The 18,490-nt window shown below is 45.8% G+C and overlaps 1 protein-coding gene across 3 annotated transcripts in view; it reads left to right on the top strand.

Moving 5' to 3' along the window:
- SLC45A4 (solute carrier family 45 member 4) overlaps positions 1-18,490 on the top strand; it is a 98,760-nt gene that overhangs the window by 50,224 nt on the left and 30,046 nt on the right. For all 3 annotated transcript variants that reach the window (XM_044418953.1, XM_044418954.1, XM_044418955.1), the window contains one exon: positions 1,309-1,954. In XM_044418953.1, the coding sequence (XP_044274888.1) occupies positions 1,714-1,954 (241 nt within the window). In that variant the 5' untranslated portion in view covers positions 1,309-1,713. The remainder of the gene's footprint in view (positions 1-1,308; positions 1,955-18,490) is intronic.

Genomic DNA, 18,490 nt, shown 5'->3' with positions numbered 1-18,490 from the left:
AGTTCAGACCGAGCAGAGGAGTGTTGGCTGACTCAGACCCAAGAGTGTTGGTATCTTTTAAAATGAGGGCTGCAGGCTGTATTGGGTTAAAGTTGCTAGTTCACGTGAAAAGGTGGATCTGAGTTCCCAAAACCCGCTTTGCACCTGTGCCTTGCAGAATTGGACTCAGTGCTACTGATACAACGCACCATATATTTCACTCAAGAATTGACCCACCAGGGCGCTGCTAGTTTCCGCTGCCTCAAAACGTTTTTGTCAGTCTCAAACTCAGGGACGTGGACTGAGGGCACATGATGCATTCACCTGGCTGAATCTAAGCAGATCTGTGTCTGATTAACACCTGGGTGGGAGACCAGCTGGATCCCCATGTCTACCACCTTGAGTGCTGTGTGAAAGAGAGGCAGGTTTACTGTAATTATTTGCTATAATTCTAGATGAAACAAGCATGGTTGTTTGCGTGTTAACATTAATATATGGATTTTATGGCGTTTAACTACCATTTGCAGCAGTAAATGCATGCATGTAGAAGAAATGCTTGTCTCAAGTTATGCAGTTGGGTGGGCCAAGGATCTGCAGGCAGTTCCCTGGAATATGTTCACTGTGCCAAACACAGGCCAGTACCAAGCATCTGTGGTGTGTACAGTGAGAGATGACTGGCGACATGCTTCCTGTCCCACAAACTGAATCACAGTAACTGCTTTAATTGTGGTAAACTATGTACTAATATCTGTTGTGCTTATTTGTAAAATGCTTCTGATTGCATAAAACAGACAATATAGGTAGATAAAAAAGGGAGATAATTAATCCTAACAATGTTTTTTTTTTAATTAAAATATTCTCACGGGATCAGGAATGTTGTTCCTGGGTATCAAACACAGACAACGTTTGCACATTTCTGTTATGTCTTTAAGCTCTTCCTATAATGCTGTCAATTTAATTGTAAATGCTTTCTTATTGTGCATGTTCATACATACTTGCTGGCTTTGTTCAGAACCCTCCCCCTGCCAAAAGAAAAAAAAGTATTGCATGATGCAAATAAGCACAGTTGATGCCTTAAAAAAGTAAAGCTTTGACCAGCTGACAGCTCTCCCTAAAACTGTTTGGCCTCTTCCATACAAGTATGAAAGGGGCTTTATTTAAATGAATGGAAGTTACGAGCAGGTATGATACTACAGTTGCGCTTGAAATCTTATGGCAAAATGCTATAGCAGCAAATTTCAAACTGGCATGCAGAAAAGGACTGAAGAACTCAGAAATGTTGATGTACCCTGTGGTGGTGTGTGACTTGTGTTTCTTCTTGGTTTGCAGATTAATCAGCCGCTCGATGGGGAGTACCAGTGGAGTAGCCCTTTGTGTCACCTTCCCACTTCTGTGTAGCAAGCAAAACAACTTCAGCACCTCTTCAATAATAATTATGAAACTGGTATTAACTGAATGGCAATTATGGATTTTTAACTCTAGTTCACAGTAAACAAAAGCAAGCCAGCAAGCCATATGTTGAATCTCCTACCAAATAGCTTTTTGTTCCTCTGAATGTTTCAAAGCCTCCCTTCGAAATTGATGACGAGAGCCGTTTGTAACGAGGGGGATTACAAATATTGCTTACTTGAGGAACACAACGCCAACAGAAAGAGAAGACATCATAACTTATTGTTAGAGATGATAGTGTTATTTATAGAGTTATAATAAATATATATATATATATATATTTTTATGGTAATGAAAATGGCTCCCCAGAATGCTGACTCGGAAACTATGCAAGTTCAGGAGCTACCTGCGGTGCAGCTTCAGAAGCCGGAAAATGAGAATGAGAGCAAAGAAGAGACTATTAGCGAGGGATCCATAGACCGGATACCCGTGCGCCTCTGGGTGATGCATGGCGCCGTAATGTTTGGCAGGGAATTTTGTTACGCCATGGAAACAGCTTTGGTGACACCAGTCTTGTTGCAAATCGGTAAGTAAAATCGTTACCCCACATTAACATGGACGCCTTATGCCTGTGTTGTACTTGACCACCGCGTAGCGTTGCCAGAAAACCATAAACATTGGTTTGGCTTGAAATACAAGAGTTCGCGCCACAGGGTCAGGTTACCCAGGGGCCTTTGAACCTGTGCTGCTTGTGCAGAAGCCTCCGATGGCTTGCAGCTGCAGTCAAGCTCTGACAGCTGCTGCTACCACTGCATCTTGAGAGAGCCTGTTCCGTTTCTTTCTCACTTACTTCAGCAACGCCTGTCTTCTTCTGGTAACAGAAAGGAAGTCACAGCATTTGCCAAAGTCTTTTTTCCTGCTTCCTGAAGAAGCCAATTGCTGCAGCTGAGCGGTGACGTGGGCGAGCACTGTCAGCAGTAGTGCTCTTCAGAGACCTGAAAGGTGCTCTCCACATGCTTCTAACAGGTATCGAAAGAGTCACCTGCATGGCTGCCAGGCAACCACAGGCTTCTGTGCACACGGGGGACTGAGCTGCTGGGAGAACTCGCCTTTCTCTCGCAAAATGTTCTGCCGTTCTTGCTGGCTTCAGGTGCTTTCCAGGTCACTGTAGATCCCTTCTCTTCAGCAAAGCACTTCAGCGCTTCCTACAAGTGCCAAGCGACTCACCAGGCTTTTAAGTGGTGATAGGGTTGATCCTCCAAAACCAAAGTGCACCTCCTTTCACATTTGATTCCATTCACCAAGTATGTAATTCAAAGGATAATGTGTGTCGGTGTCTTTTTAGGCGCCAGTGGCATAAGCATCTGCTGCTTGTGTAGTATTAGGAATGCTTGAGAGTAGATTTGAATACAGATCTTCCCTACAGTTGATATCTTGGTTAGTAGCGCAACAGAGAGTATGGGGCATGGGCAAAACTAACCGAAGTCCCTTTCTTGGGGGCCTATATGACTCCATAAAGGAAGCCATGGCCTTGAAGTTACGAGCGCTGAGCGGGGCTGTCATGAGTCGGACATTTTGGAAAGATTTCACTCTCAGGGTTGTCCTGAAGAGAAGACAACTTGGCGGAACCTAACAACAAATGGTAGATGTTACTCTTTATCTGCATGTGCAGTAGATAAAGAGCGCCCTGCTTCAGCAGATAGTTATGTCTTGCCTGACCTGGCTCAAGATCTGCCTGTCTGTCTGTACCACCCCACAGCCAAAGCTCTCTGGGTGGTGTACAACTGTCCATAAGAAATGCAAGAGAAACATAAAATCAAGAAAAACATTTAAAAAATTAAAACAGCTAAAAACAGTAACAAGGAATGACTACAAAACACCTGATGGTCCCCATTAAGCCCCTTTAAGTAAGTCCTGAAAGGCCTCTGAAAAGAGGGTCCTCTTAATCTGGTGCTGAAAAGATTTGGTGCCAGCCAGGCCATTGTGTAGAGGTTGTTCGATAGCTGGGGGAAGACCCAAGGATGAAGCCCTTGCCCTCATCACCCTCTGTGTTTCCCTTGGAGTGGGCGCTCAGAGGTAGGCCCTAGACATGGAGCGCAGTGTCCGAATAGCTTGCAGTGGGGAAAGGTACCCCAACAGAGACTGTGGTCCTGAGCTATTTAGGGCTTTATCAGTTGAAAACCAACACCTTGAATTGTCACCAGAAACATGCAGGCAGCCAATGCAAGTGGGCCAAAACCAGACTTATAAGTTCATACTTGTGGGTACCAATTTTTAATTCCATGCTGGAGAATCCAAGGGCTGAACAATATTCCCCAAGCACCATCTTCTGGAGACAGCCCTCCAGGTAGGAGCAAAACCTACTAGTAAGAACATGTTCTGCTAGCCTAAAATTATTCTGCTTTTCTGGGTCAAGAGAGAGGGGTTTCTTCAGAAGAGTATTTTGTGGCAGGTTACCTGCTGATAAGGAGCTCATTCTGAAATACAGGTTTATATACATTTCTGTTATAATTCTGCTTGGAGATAGATATGACTTGTCTTCAATCCTGGGAAGCTTAATCCAGCCCAGACTGGTCGAAAACCCTCTATATTTCCTTGTGTGAAAGAAATCAAAAACTCTGTGTTGCTGTTTTGGCACTGGCGATATAAAATGCCCTCTCTCATGAAACCTGTCTCAATTGAATCAAACTGTTCTTGAACTCCAGATGATATTCATCATGAAGTGCTCATGTGGGAAGCACTGCTACATCGTGTTGACTGTACCTTCTTGCTAGTTTCACATTGTGTAATGTGTGAAGTGATCCTCAGTAAGGCATCCAGCATGGTAGGACGCCAGCCAACTTAAAAAAAAACCCCCAAATATGGCGCATAAATATAGCTTACACACAGTCAGGCCATAGAATCATCGATGTTCTACTCAGGGAGAAGAGATCTCCAATCTTGCACTTAGAGGTGTTTTCTCCCCCAGCTCTGCTTCTTGAGATCTTTTAGCAGAAGTTTGACCCTGAGCTTCTTTGCATGGAAAAGCATCCAGAAGAGCCGGTAGAGTAAGCATCAGTATGGCAAACGCAGTTCCATCTAGGCAAGTATAAAGTGATGCACATTAGGACAAAACACTGTGATTTCATGCTTGTGCTGTTGAACTCGCAGATAATGTTGGCTGATAAGAAAAGAGTTGCTGGAATGATGCGTAACTCAGTGGAAAAGATGTGCCAATGCGTGATGACTGTGGAAAAAGGCAAATTCCTTGTTGGAGATCATTAGTAAAGGAGTCAAATAAAGCAGCTGGTATGACAATGCCGTTATATCATTCCTTGGTGCAGCCACAGTTGGAATAATATTTACTGTTCTAGTTTTGGTCTGGTCACTGCACCTCAAAAGGAATATGGTGGACTTGGGAGTTGCTGCAGCTTTTCTTCCGCCAGTGAAGAACAGATAAAATGGTTGGGGCTCTTTAGCTTAGGGAAGAAAGCAAGGGAAAAAGAGCAGGACACGGTTGTACATAATTAGACATGGTGCAGTGTAAGTGGATAATATTAGCACCTAGCATCTTCCAATAAAACTGATGGGATATTCAAGACGGATGCAGTGATAGAATACTCCCCACAGCATGTAGACCAGGGCTGGACAACCCCTGGCCCTTGAGCTGTCTTTGGACTACAGGTCTCATCAACCTTCACCACCACTTGTGAAAATACTGCTGAGCTGGATAAATCTTGGCCTGATCCAGCACAGCTCTTCTTCCAAACACTGAGCTACGATGACCACCTTCCAAACAGTTCTCTAGAAAAGGTGGAAGAGGCTGGATGCCCAGTTCTGATAGGGATTCGGCTGACAACTTGCCACAGTTTCATTATCCATAAAGCACCCTAACATTTTTGACCCCCAGATGGAACTGAGCCTCCCATCCTGCAATGTCACCAAGTCTGCAGTCAATCAAGGGCTCTCTCCTATGTCTTATATATGGAGAAGCTCCCTCAATTGCTGTTGAACTCTCCATCTCAGAGACTTGTCACAAACTTAGCATCTCTCCTGGGAGATCTAAATGACCTTTCTAACTGTCTTAGCTTTGAATCATCACAATGTTGTATGTGTTTGAAATGTTTTGCCCTGGGATTTCATGGGGTATTTCTTACATTACTCAAAACACTTTTTCATGCTGAAATCTCTAATTTGCTTCCTTGCACAAAAAAAGGTGAAAGCAACAAGAATGAGATTGCAATGGCCATTATTTCCACTGAGCTCACTTTCTATTTCATCAGAGCAGACTAAAAAATAACCAGCAATTATTAATGTGTGACAGCATTATGAGTAAGTTGCTTTTGGGTGCTTGAGTGAAGACCGAGAGAGGCAGACCATTTTCCCTCCCTGCACAGGGTCGTCCTGCAGACCCAGAACCACTTGCTGAAAAGGCCCTGCTGCTGTCTGGGAAGGTGCCTCCACCCGTGTGACGGAGCAGAGGCCGTGATGATCTGGATGAGTAGGTAGGCTCCTGCAGAGAGGGGCTCTCCAGGGCCTTCCAAGCCAGGATCCTTCCAATATTTTTAGACAGTGAAATGCTGAATATCTAATTGCATTTTAATCTCACCCTGCCCTTCAGGAAAGGGTGTGGAAGAGCGTAGATTCTGGGAGGGGTCCCCTTGGATCTCAGAACTTTTCATCTCTAGGCTCCCAGTATCAATGCTTTCAGCTGTCCTTCATTCCACATTTTTGTTTAAGAATGCACACGATCAAACTTACAAATCAAGGATAAATTATCCTGCTTGTGTGATAACACTGTATTTTGCCACCAAAATCTGGACATGTGCCCATGTGCTTTCAGTGGTGTTAAGCGTGGTTGGCTGCAGCAATCCTGCAACTTGCTGCGTTAGGGCAGGAGCCGAACACATTCTATACAAATAACGACTGCTGTGGATTCAATAAAGTAACCTCCATTGAAATCCCATTGCAGAATTGTTCAGCTACACACAGGTTTTTGTGAGCGTCAAAACTGACTTGCAGCAAACCTGGCATTTGCTGCCTAGAAGAGAACCTCTGACTCCGACTGAACTCCAAGCAGGTCTTTCCAGACAAACCCTCCATTGTGGCCATTCCTCTTTATGTGTCCTCCCAAACTGAACACTGCATTACCCTTCTAATAGTGCCTTCTCTGGATTAGCAGCCTGAGACATGTAACCGTATCCAGACCTTCGTAGCATAGCAACAAGAGAAAGTAAGCCCTCTTTATCAAGCAGGTTTTTCTTGCATGTCTTCATCTACTGTCCCGTTGTCATCGCCCCCACCCCGGAAATTTAAGATGTACAATTCAGCCCTGCAGAATCCACCAACAAGAGTCTGGTGCAAAAGACATGCGCATAAATTTAAAGAATGACGAGTCCAGAAATTTGCTTTGAGTATAAACCGAACAGAGTTCATAGTCTCTCCACAAATACTTCTGGTTACTGCCAGCTTTACTGATCTCAGAAATATAACTTAGGTTAGAGAAGTGAATTGTTCTGTTGCTGTTATTGTTGAATAATAGGGAGTTAAAAATCTTTTCAGATCCATATACCTACTAGTATATCCAGATATACTTTCTCATTTCTGATGTGTGACAAATGAACAAAAGTCAAGTGGTTTTTTTTTTTTTTAAATCATCCCATCTTTTTTCCCTGTAAGGCCTCAAGGCATGTTACATAATCCTTCTCTCCATTTTATCACAACAGCCCTGTAAGGTACGTAAAGCGCAAGGTGGACTTCCCCAGGAGGTGCACATAGTTTCCGGGAGAAGCAGAGGTCCTTTCCATGTCCAGCCATTACCCCTGCCACTTTTGCACACAGTTGCCTGTTAAGATCGGTGCTTCATGGATCTTGTTTACAAAATCATTCATTTCGGTTCCCAGACATTTTGGATGGAAGTCTGCATAAAAGAGAGATCCTTGTGTTGAAGGAAAACTCCCTTAAATATACCACCGTGTCCAACATGATCTTTTTCTTATTACTGCTTAATCTTGTTCAGTTATATTTTTTTCCCTCACAATTTGTCTCTCTCTGCTTCTGAGTGAACGGAGCTCCTGCAGTGGAGCAGCCCTTGATTTAATCCTAAGTGGTGCCAAAGGCCAAGTACAAGACAAGTCACAAAATCAGTTGGCAGCAGTGCTATCAAATCCGTACCTTATTGGCAAAGTTGGCTGCTTGAGAATGAGAGGGATGTGGCCTGACACACACGGAAGGCTGCATTAGGCGATCCTGAAAGCTTTCCTTCAAGTATGCTGTATACACAGTACGCCTGGGTTGCCAGGTGAGGCAATTGCACAAAAAGCGTCTGTGTCATTGCGCATCTTTTACCATCTTTAAGAAGTGCCCTGGCACAATGGTGGGAGGGAGCCTCATGGATATTTGTCTCCTGTCACTGGGAGTCTTTTCCAGTTTTGCAGGTCCTGCCTCCAACCCAGGCTAGCAGTGGAAGACACTTGCATAACTGGGGAGAAACTAGGAGACACCTCATTTCTCTGCCTGCCTCCCTGCCCCCCCCCAAAAGCTCTTGCCACAAAGAGGGTAGAAGGAGCACCTCCTGCAGCACAAAATGCAAGAAGCTGGGTGAAGGAGGGAAATACCTGCAGCCTCCGCGAGGTGCTATTAGGGGTGGGGAGAAGCTGGTTTGGGCAGTGCCTACCCAGAGTCCTTCATTGTTTTTTAACTTGTGCAAATGTTGGGAAAAAATGGGAGCGCAGAAACTCCTTTAAGAGGGAGTGACGGCAAGCACCCCCTCTAGGGCAGCTTGGAGGGGGGCCGCTTGGAGGGGGGCAGCTTGTAGTTGCACAAGCCTAATAAAAATAATTGCCCCAAATGGGAATTGCAAAAGTTGCCCTGAGAGGCAGCTGTTGCGATGTCAAAAAAAATGTATTTTAAAAGTGTGCTGCAAACAGCTCGCAGTTGTGGTGAGGATGGGGAGGAACCTTGGTGCTTCTGCAGGGTCACCTGGAATACCTGCAGGAGGGCCAAGCAGGGAGGCCGCGCACAAACCCTGTGCACCTTATCACCAGTTGGGCACGTGGTGCTCCCTGGGGCAGAGAAGCCGCATGGGTTGTAAGCCCCGGAAGCATGTTGCGTCCTGTGGGCCCAGCTCCTCTCCCCAAGCTCTCTCTCTCAGACGGGGGGGAACTACCCCGCCAGCTTTATGACTTGTTTATTAGAGATATTTCTGTGAGGTCACAGCCTGGGCCGTCGCATCAGAACAACCCCGGTCCAATAAAGATGGTAACTCTCTGGGGATTTCAGACTACAGCTGCTAGATCTCTGCTTCCGCTGGGGTAGGGTGGTTCTCGGTTCGCTCTGGTGGCCACTGGAGAAGGGAGGAGCTGCCTCCGCCGGAGCTCAGAAACTGCCTGGTGCTCGGCTCGCCCACTCAGTGCTGCTTCTCCCAGATATGAGCAATCCACGGATTCCACGCCCTTTCCGTAATTTGCCGGCCACAAGGCGTAAAGTGTACTTCAGGGCACACATATGTAAGCATGATGCAGGAGTGACAAGGCAAAATGGGCGAGCCAGAAGAATGCCAAGCTAGTCAAAATGAAAGAATGGCACCCGTAAGCAGTCCTGCAGATTGCACATGCCCTCCCCTGCATGAAATGCACACCTGAGCTTGACCCTGACTGTTAACTAATAACTGAGGGCTATGGAATTTTCCACCGGTTAATTAGATTTAAGCGAACCTTTGCAAAGCTAGGGCTGGGACACTCTTTAAAACATTGCCCAACCTTCTGTCGACTGTGGGAAAAAGTGTTGTTCTTGTGCTTTTAGCGGTTAAAGTGTTACATTCTGTTCACCCTTGTGGACTAAATGCTCAGAATTATTAGCTTTGTCAGTTCTGTGGGGCAGAAGGGGAGTCCCTCCAAAAACACGTGTGCATGGGAGGGCCATAACTGGCTGTGTTCCCAGGGTTAAATTTGGAGTCAAGATAGCCATACTCAGACCAACAGTGCTTCCTTCTTACTGGCCATGCAAATGCTTGGGCTTGCTTCTTAAGCGGCAGGAACTATTTTGGGTGACAGGGTTGGTGGCGACCAGTGTTTCTTCATTCATCCCCTTACCGAGTGCAAAGGAGTTCCTAAAATTCGGTGTCACTGTCCCCGGGTATTCTGAATTGTACATGGAGGGTCACCCAGCCACCAGGCAAGCATGTCTGCGGCCAGTCTGTTACACAAGGCTCGTGTTCATGTGATGAATGAAGAAAATGCTCATGGGCACAGTCTCCCAGTTCTCACAATGAAAAACCACTTGTGGTTTGGTCGCCATGGGATGCTTGAGAACAAGTGAGCATACCAACTCCCAACTTCTCTCCCCCTCTCACGTGCTTATGCCCCATCGCTGGGGTGTTCTCTGTGACTTGCCAAGCCAGGACTCTGGATTATCGAGGAAGGAACAAGCCATGGATTCTTCCTAAATTATAATTCTGGGTTGTCTAGCAGTGAGTTAACAGATCATGGATTAATCCCTATCAGGCAAACTGGGCCATCTCGCTCTTGCTGTTCTTCCTGTAGCTATCTGTGGGAACAGCTCATTTCACCCAAAGATCTTTAAACTCTGAATAAAACACACACTTACAATGGCTTTGCAAGAGGAGGGTCTAAACTAAAGAGAAGGGAAGCAATGAAGGGAATAAAAGGTAATAGGGTTGTTCATATTCTGTGGCTGTTCCACCAAAGCAACGCAGAGAGTTTCCTTCACAGAAATACAGTGTTTTAAGGCAGCCTAACACTTAAGAATTCTTTGATGTGTGCTTCTTAAGTGTAGATTATTTGCTTCAAAAGAATTTTTTCTATTATATTTTGCAAGATCTGAAATGGCTGAGACTTTTATGTCCTGTTGATGTCTGGCCTTTGAATTCCTATACAGAAATAGGAATTTTCTATTTATCTTGTTCATTCAGACATGGCCTCTGAAAATTCAATTATATAAAAGGTGTAGAGGAAGCATAAAAGAGGCAACAGATCTAGCTTTATGCTTTTGTTCTCAACACTTCTTGTATCTTTAACCTGCAAGCCATTTCCTATCAGGTTTGCTGGCTTCTGAGCATGAACATTCTTGTTACTGGCAAATAGATTCAGATTCTGTTTGCCAACAGCCAGCCCATGATGGCTTAAGCAGATCCCAAATCTGAGAAGCTGAGCCACTAGGCTCCTAGGCAAGGAAGATTTAAGAACTGCAAAGGCCATTGTGGATTCAAGCAGAACTTCTCCACCGACTGGGGATTAGATGGACTCAAGATTGCTCTGATCAGCATTCCCAGAATTTAGACAAGGATGACTTGAAACCAGGGATCAGTTCTATGCTTATTTCCAGACCACCTTTCCAGGTAAAGAATCACTTGAGGTTAATCATGAACTGCCTGTGAAGAAACACTTACTATAGTCCTGTGGCATCTTAAGCCTTGCACCTTGTCCGCCGCCTTTCCTCCATGGTTCCTCAGTTTATTTTCTGTGGTACTTTTCAAATGGGCTCTGTTAATCAGGTTCTATTCCACTTCTTATATTCCTTGACCAATATGTGCGTGTGTGCGCGTTAGATTTATACCCCACTTTTCCCCCAGTGAGCTCAGAGCAACTTACATAATTCTCTTCCTCCTGCCCTCAATCTTATCCCTGCAACAACAACCCTGTGAGGTAGGGTGGGCTGAGAATCTGTGACTGGCCCAAGGACACCCAGTTGACTCTGTGGCTGAGCAGGGACTAGAACCCGGATCACCTAAGTCCCAGTCCCACGCTGTTAAACCTTGGCATTTACCATATTAAACTTACGTCAACCTCTGGTTTTGCATTCATAGGCACGGCAAAGAGAACAACTTCCAGTTGTGATTTTTGGACTTTCAAATCAGAAATACAGACACAGTTTAAAAACAAAACAAACAAAAACATCCAGATTTAATATTATCGATAGACAACACTCATGGCACTGTGGCCTGTTTTTCATCATGTTGCTTCCTGGAGTCATAGGTGAGAGGTATGAAGGCAAACAAAAATTATTGATGCTTGGTGGATGGAAGATACCCTTCTGGTATAAACCATCTTGGTTGCTCCAGCACATTTCACAATTACAAAGAAACCTGGTACTCTCTCGTATATATGCAGAGATTCTCAAATTTGAGCCCCCTTGGACATAGGACCCAGTAGATTTGACTTGCTGTTGCACATTAAAGTTTGGGGAATAAATTCTTACTATATTCCTCACTTCAAATAACATCTGGGGTGGGGGAAGGATTGTAGAGAGAGGTCTCACTTGACGTTCCTAACAGTATTTTATTACTTAATTCAACTGACAAAGAGATGGCTTTTATTAAGTGCTGCAAGGACAATTACCCTTTGAATGCTCAAAGTGCGTATGGCCCTCGTTTCATGAATGAGCTTCAGTTAACAACCAGTGTACTATATTGAGGTTTCCCAGAGCCGATTGTCTAAATAGCCAACTGTGCACAGAACGAAGCCCACAGTTTAAAGCTAAATGGGATTTGTGTGTCTTGCTGGAGCTGCAGGAGGTATTAGTTTCAATAAAGGCCATGCGCATCTAAACTGTAATGCACTTTTTAGAAGCTGAGTAAACATTACGATAGAATGTCCCCCCAGTTTCAGATTTTCAATGAGTGGCAGAGCTAAAGGGATTGATGGATCTATTGGAATGTTTGGAACGTATAAATCAGCAAATGTGGTTCTAACAACGAGGACTTTTGTGTTTAGAGATTGGTAAAACACCTCCTGAATCCCAGCATAGTTGGAAGCCACTGAGGGTTACTTGCAGTTCATTTATCACCATTGTCAATTAGCTAATCTTAAGGCTTTTAGAAAGCATCACAACGATAGTAAAACCAGGGATCTCGGAATCAGTTTGAAAACGACTGGCAGAGTGTATAGAGATAAAAAGCTATTTAAATAACATTAATAAAGACTAATAGAAGTAAAGTGCTTATTGGATGGGTTAAGCCCATAATAAAAATTTTAAAATCAGTGGAGCTCTTTTAGTGGGCATCGGTGACAAACTTGATATCAACATTTTAAGAGGTAAGTGGAGAGTAGAGCTTAGCATAGGAGAAGCAACCATAAGGGAAAGTCTCTTAAGGAGTCCAAGAAACACTTGGTTTTAGAGTGGTATTTGGAGACCAGGGTTTTATCAGTGGCAGTTAGGAGATTTTTTCTAGTATGCAGAGCATTGCAAATGACAGCAGGAAAGCAAGAGACGAAGTATAAGCATGGATGCAGTTAAAGAGGCAGCCACATTAAATTCTATTATATTTATGCCCTGTATAGTTCCAGTGATTGCAAGGCAGCTCAAGGAGGTATTTCACTTGAATATACTAAAGGGGGCCTATTCTTTTTTAATTACTTTCCAATATGGCCAACTACTGTTGTTGGTTAATAGTATCGCTATTGCACAAAACCTGTTGGATTAGGGAGAGAGGGCCAAGGACAGATCCTTTTGCTGTTCCCACATCTCCCAAATTTAGGGATCTAGATATCTCTGTAGCATCCATTTTTATGCAGTGCCTTGGAGCAGTATTACTGACTCTACCATTTCTTAAAACTAGGCTGTTGTTATTACATGCCATGAAGTCATCTCCAACTTAAGGCAGCCTTCGGAGTGAGCACCCTCCGAAATGCCTTGCCCTTGGCAGCCCTGCTCGGCTCTTCCCAAGGCTGTGGCTTCCTTGATGGAACTGATCCGTCTCATATTTGGTCTTTCCCTTCTTCTGCCTGTGGCTTTTCCTAGCATGATTGTCTTCTCCTGTGAGTTTTGCCTTCGCATGATGTGCCTGAAGTAGAGCAATCTCAGTTTCATCATTTTTGCAAATGCTGGTTTAATTGATCTCGGACTCACTGGTTTGTCTTTCTGCCAGTCCTGGGTATTCACAAAGCTCTCCTCCGCATCATGTTTCAGATGCATCCAGTTTCTTCCTGCCATTTTTTCCCGCTGGCCAGCTTTCACATCCACCCACACCCAGCTTTTGCCTATTATGCAACAGAACAGTATTTCTCTCCCAGAAATTTCAGCAGTCCAATCTCCCCCCCCCCGCACCCTTCATTGTTTCATGGAGGTTTGTAGCATTTCACTGCTTTTTCATTGATTCTAGCAAAACACTCTCACCATGTCATGGAGAGTTCTGCATCTGATCTCATCAGTTTTGTTGGACTGCTCAGTGTTTTTCAAAAATTATTCTCACTTCTCTGCCAATAAAGCCACACGCTGCTTTCAGAAAACACTTTTATCAATCTCATCAGTTTCTTTAACAGCTCCTTCATTGAGCCCCTCCCACCTTGGCGAAAGCATTTGTTTTTGTGTATTATTGCTTATTTATTTATTGGATTTACAGCCTGCCTTTTTCATTTTTTTGAAGAATGCAAAGCGGCAAAGCCTTCTCCTGCTACCCTCCCTCTTATCCCCACAATAACAACCCTGCGAGGCAGGTGAGGCCGAGAGTCTGTGACTGGGCTAAAATCATCTAGTGGGCTCCATGGTCGAGCAGGACTAGAACCCATGTCACCCGAGTGCCACTCCACCTCGCCACACTGCTCTCTGTGATACGCTTCCCCAGCCCCAGTTCTGAGTCACCTTGGAACAGACAATTTTAAGAGAGGGCTAATGCAGAAGTATACTTCACATGGTACTGTGAAGTCACCTCAGGATGAGTGTCTCTGAGGGGTGTTTTTCTTGCGGGGTGGCGTATCTCCATGTTGAAACTCAAGAGGTGGTGGGGACATGGTTTCTCATGACTGAGCCTCCAGAGGATGGGACGCTGGTGTGACTCCTCCACCATCGGACGCGATGAGACGCTGGCCTGGAAGGGGCTTGTACTGCAGGTGTCACAGCTTGTCATGGTGGGCTGCGGCGTTGGGTCAGAAAGATGTGTTTACCTCCTTGCTAGTCGCAAACAGGGATCTGGACACAGCTGCATGGCTGTGTCGATGCAGGATTCTGAGTTCCACGTTACCAGAAGCATGTTTAAGACTCGGCTTTCCAGATGTGTCGCGTCGCCTGAGAAAGCTTCTTGATCGTAAGCAGCTCATCCCGCCGTACTCTCCGCACGAGAACTCCCGTTTCTAAATCGGTCGATCTCCTTGAAATGTCAAAAAGCCCTGTTGAGCTTTGGGTAGACTGGGCTACTGCATGTCTGTGGGCAACATGTCCTTGTCACCAATGTCTAATCTTGCAGCGAGAGCGCTGCAGACTTACGTAACATGAGCGGAGCGTAAGTGGAAGCCTCATGGAGAGCCTGCATGTTTTAATTACAGCCCTTCCGAGAGAAGGGGGTGGGAGGCGTGGAGAGAGATGGGGAGATTACTGAGCAGCGAATTACTGCGCGGCCGGGCCTGCAAGTGCCTGAGTGCTCACAGGCAGCTGAGCTATTGGAAAACAGCGTCTCTGGTGCAACGGTGGGGCGGTCCAGGTGCCTTTCACAGGCCTGCCTCTCACCAGGTGGATTTATTTCTCCCTAAATTCAGGCATTCTTTCTCTGCTGCTTGGGGAGCCGTCTGGAATCTTTTGCAAAATTAGTCCTGTGGACAGCTACTACGGCAACACTGCATTCCGCCCTTTGGGCAGCCCTTCTGTGCCCTTGTTCTTGCTGTGCCCAGGGGCAGGGGGTGCGGGGGCTGGGGAAGCACATGCCCGTTTCGCCCTCTGGCTTACTAGCGCTCCAGCCCCAGGCAGCAAATGCTCTCGGGCCAGTGAGCTTTCTTATTATGAAACATGCTAACCATGACTAGGGTCCAGCGAGTCACTGTGAGCAGCAGGAAAACATGCCAGGGCAATGGGGGGGGGGGGATTAGGTTGGACACATGTGCTTTGTGGCTTGTGGGCTTCCCTTAGAGAAAGGGGACTTCATTCTGGGAAGGCCAAGCACTGCTCTGGCGTTTATGTGCAGTGGCTGTTTGTTCCGCCGCATCAGTCTGCTTTCAAGCCCAGGAGCCCCATGGTCACTTCTGGGTTGGAGCAAGTTGGATTGCATCAGCAGATATACAAACACAGGCCTCCCTTTATGCATGTATTCACAGTTCATCCATGCAGACCACACTGTTTTGTGGCTTCATGCCCAGATGCAGAAATTGCTGGCCTTACTAGACTGCGGAATTGCAGTAGTTTTGCCTTGTTTACATTGTGTGTGATGTGGGACTACCGCTGGCTTCCCAAGCCAGGTTCTTCTTGCCTCAAGACTAGCTATTGGCTGCTTCTGCAGCACGGGGTGGGGAAAATTAGACAGTGGGAAGGGGACCCGATGCGGAATAGCATCCATATTTTGTTCCCCAGCCTGCAGCTCAACCCCCATCGTCTCTTTCCTTCTCTTTCTAGCTGAAGATGCAGGGATCCTTTTACACAATCGTGCCTCTCAGTTTTAAGGGTTTGTGGCTTTGATCGCTCATCCAGACCCTGGGAACAGACAAGGATCTTTCTCCAACTGCACCCAAGGGGACACAAACAAAGCCTTCTGGACTCCCTCCTTCCCAAAACTTATTTAGATGATGGGGCATAAAAGGCAGAGTGGGCAAAATCTAATCTTAGTCTAACTCATTCATTTCTATGGATCTTCTCTGAGTAGGGCTGGCATTACAGCACTGTTCCACAGCGGTGCATCTTCTCCATGTCTTGTCTTAGTCTGGTTTTGCTGTCGGCTCAGTGGGTATATGGCAGGTGGACAGGAAGGAGGGAAAGGCTGGCTGTGCCTTGACTTGGTCTGTATATCCTCCTGTACCTGTACAGGTGTGCCCTAAAGTCCCTAAATTCAGGTGCGCTGCAAGTTGTCCACCCATGGTACTAGAGCATCAGAGCTCCTGCTTCATTCTCTTGCTACCACTGAAGCCAAAAGGAGAATGCAGAGGCCTCTTCAGCTGAGTCCTAAACTGTCTGTTTCTTGTTTAGGTCCCATTTAGACCCCTAGGATTGACCTGCCCCTGGGCAGTGGGTGAGCAGGAATAGCTAGGAGCACTAACTGGGGAAAAGAAGGAAGGAGGGAGGGAGGGAGGGAGGAAGAAGGCCTGTTTGGGCAAAGGGATGGAGGCTTCTTCCTAAGCAGTCGAATAGCCCTGCTTTGCTTGTCTTGCGTGATGGTGAAGTGTCCCTCTCAGGCATCTCTGCTATGGGTTCAAGACCTGCTGCTGTGGCACCAACTGGTACTGATTGCCACCTCCACCAGTAAACTCAGCCCACCCTCGTGTGTCCCCAAGTGCGCGTGGTCTCTTGAGAATGAATGCCCAAGGACCCCTGTGACGTCTCCTGTGCTGGACTTGTCCGCCCCCTTGCATTCTTCAGGGAACACAGATACGGGTTTCGCTCAGTACTTTGTGTGTAGCCTGGTGGTTGAATCAGTGATAGTGTGACCAATAACATGACTCGCCCCTTTGCGGAACTCCCTGCTTTTATGGCTTCAGCACACAGTCTGTATTTCAGTGACAACAAGGCAAAAGGTTTCAGAAAAAAGCACAGAATGTTGAAAAGGTTGGTCCTTTTCAGAGCACAAAGCAATAAGCAGCTTAAAGAGGCAATTCAGTGGTAAATGACTAACAGAAAACACAATCTAGCTAGCACTGCCTGCATTAAATCGTCTACCTGTTTCTTTGAACACCTGCAGCCTCCATGATGTTTTCTTGATTTCTATCAGGCCTTCCCTACCCTTTCTGGAAACCAAATGACCTTGGTTGCCTGCTTCAAGCTCCCCATTTCCCGGGAGAATTGCTCTTAGCATCGCTACCACCGCCCTATCACAGTGGAGTATTACCTCCTCCAGTCCCTCCCCACCTGCCCGGGTGGAGATTCCACAACAATCTCTTGTTCTGAGATGGATTCTTGAAGATTTTTCAGTGTTTATTCACATGTGTGGTTTTACTAGTCAATAGGTTTGCTAAGTGTGGGCACGTGGCCTTGGATTGTCTTAACTCGGATCTTCTGTACTGTGTTGTTGGTATCCAGATAAGCTGACCTTTCGATTCATCAGAGACCTGCGACTGATTGCAGAGGTAAAGCTTCTCTTTCCTGAGCCCGGGTTAGCTGAGAGGGCCATTCAAGGTCAGCACCTCCACACACACACTCCAAACATGCAACCTTTTAAAAACCTCGCTGAGGTAACCTGTTGCAAGGCTGATGTGACCTCATGCACACAAAATCCGCTTTCTGCACACTCAAAAGCTAATTCTGCAGTGAACATTCAACGCATTTTCCTTAGAAATTTGTTCTGTGCCCTGGTACTTCAGCTTGTCCCGTGAGTGAGCGATTCTGGCATTCTGTTTTCAGGCATTCATGTCCATCTTTTTGCAGCTATGAGGCCTGTGAACTTGCTTTTGAAAATGAGAGCTGGCATTCTTCAGCCATCACATCCGCTGCCAACTCACTCTGGCCCAATGTGTTTCTCAAGGCTGCCTGTGTTGTTTGTTTTCATATCATTCGCTGATGGCATTGCATTCTGCAGCATGGGCAATTTTAATAAATGGAGCAGTTTAACGCTACCCCAGCCATGGGCAGCCCTTGTAAAGGAAAATGGTGGGGAAAGAGTAAGAGGAAATACTCCAATTACTGCAGGAAGAAGCAGCAGACGGAATAATTGATAGCAGGAGGAAGACGCTCAATTGCCTACCATTGTATAGTGACTCCTTGGCTGCAGTTAGCCTCCAGTTGAGTTGTTGCTGTTATATCAGTAATTCTGCAAGCATTTGCTGTGGTCAGAGGTGAAGCGGCCTAACTAGAAAAGGACACCTCTGCTCAGGTATGTAAGTTAGGAAGGGTTCAATACTGAGAGCTCCACTTCAGTCATTCCACCGTTCTCAATTGCTGTCCATTGAGGCGGTGTTTCCTTCAGAGGGGAGGATGCTGCTTCCAGACAGACCGGAGCTTAATGGGAAGTTGCTTCAAGCTTTTAGTCACTCTCATCCACAGCTTCACTCAGATGAACCCTTCTGGGAATGGCAACAAGCAGCCAGTGCCCTCCTCGTGTTCCTCAGAAATGCTTTCCGTTACTAAAGCTCTGTTGCTTTGCTTTTTATTTCAACCCACCATGGGAATCTTTTGCAGAAATTACGACGCTCTTTTTGCATCACTAAATGTATTATTTCATCTTATTAGGTTTTGTTTCTTATGCATTTCAAATGCTATAAATCAGCCTTCCCCA

The sequence above is a fragment of the Varanus komodoensis genome, unplaced genomic scaffold, assembly GCF_004798865.1.
Source record: "Varanus komodoensis strain SLA01 unplaced genomic scaffold, ASM479886v1 scaffold95, whole genome shotgun sequence".
In the NCBI taxonomy this organism is placed as follows: domain Eukaryota; kingdom Metazoa; phylum Chordata; class Lepidosauria; order Squamata; family Varanidae; genus Varanus; species Varanus komodoensis.
This window is presented reverse-complemented; position numbering and strand designations above follow the sequence as displayed.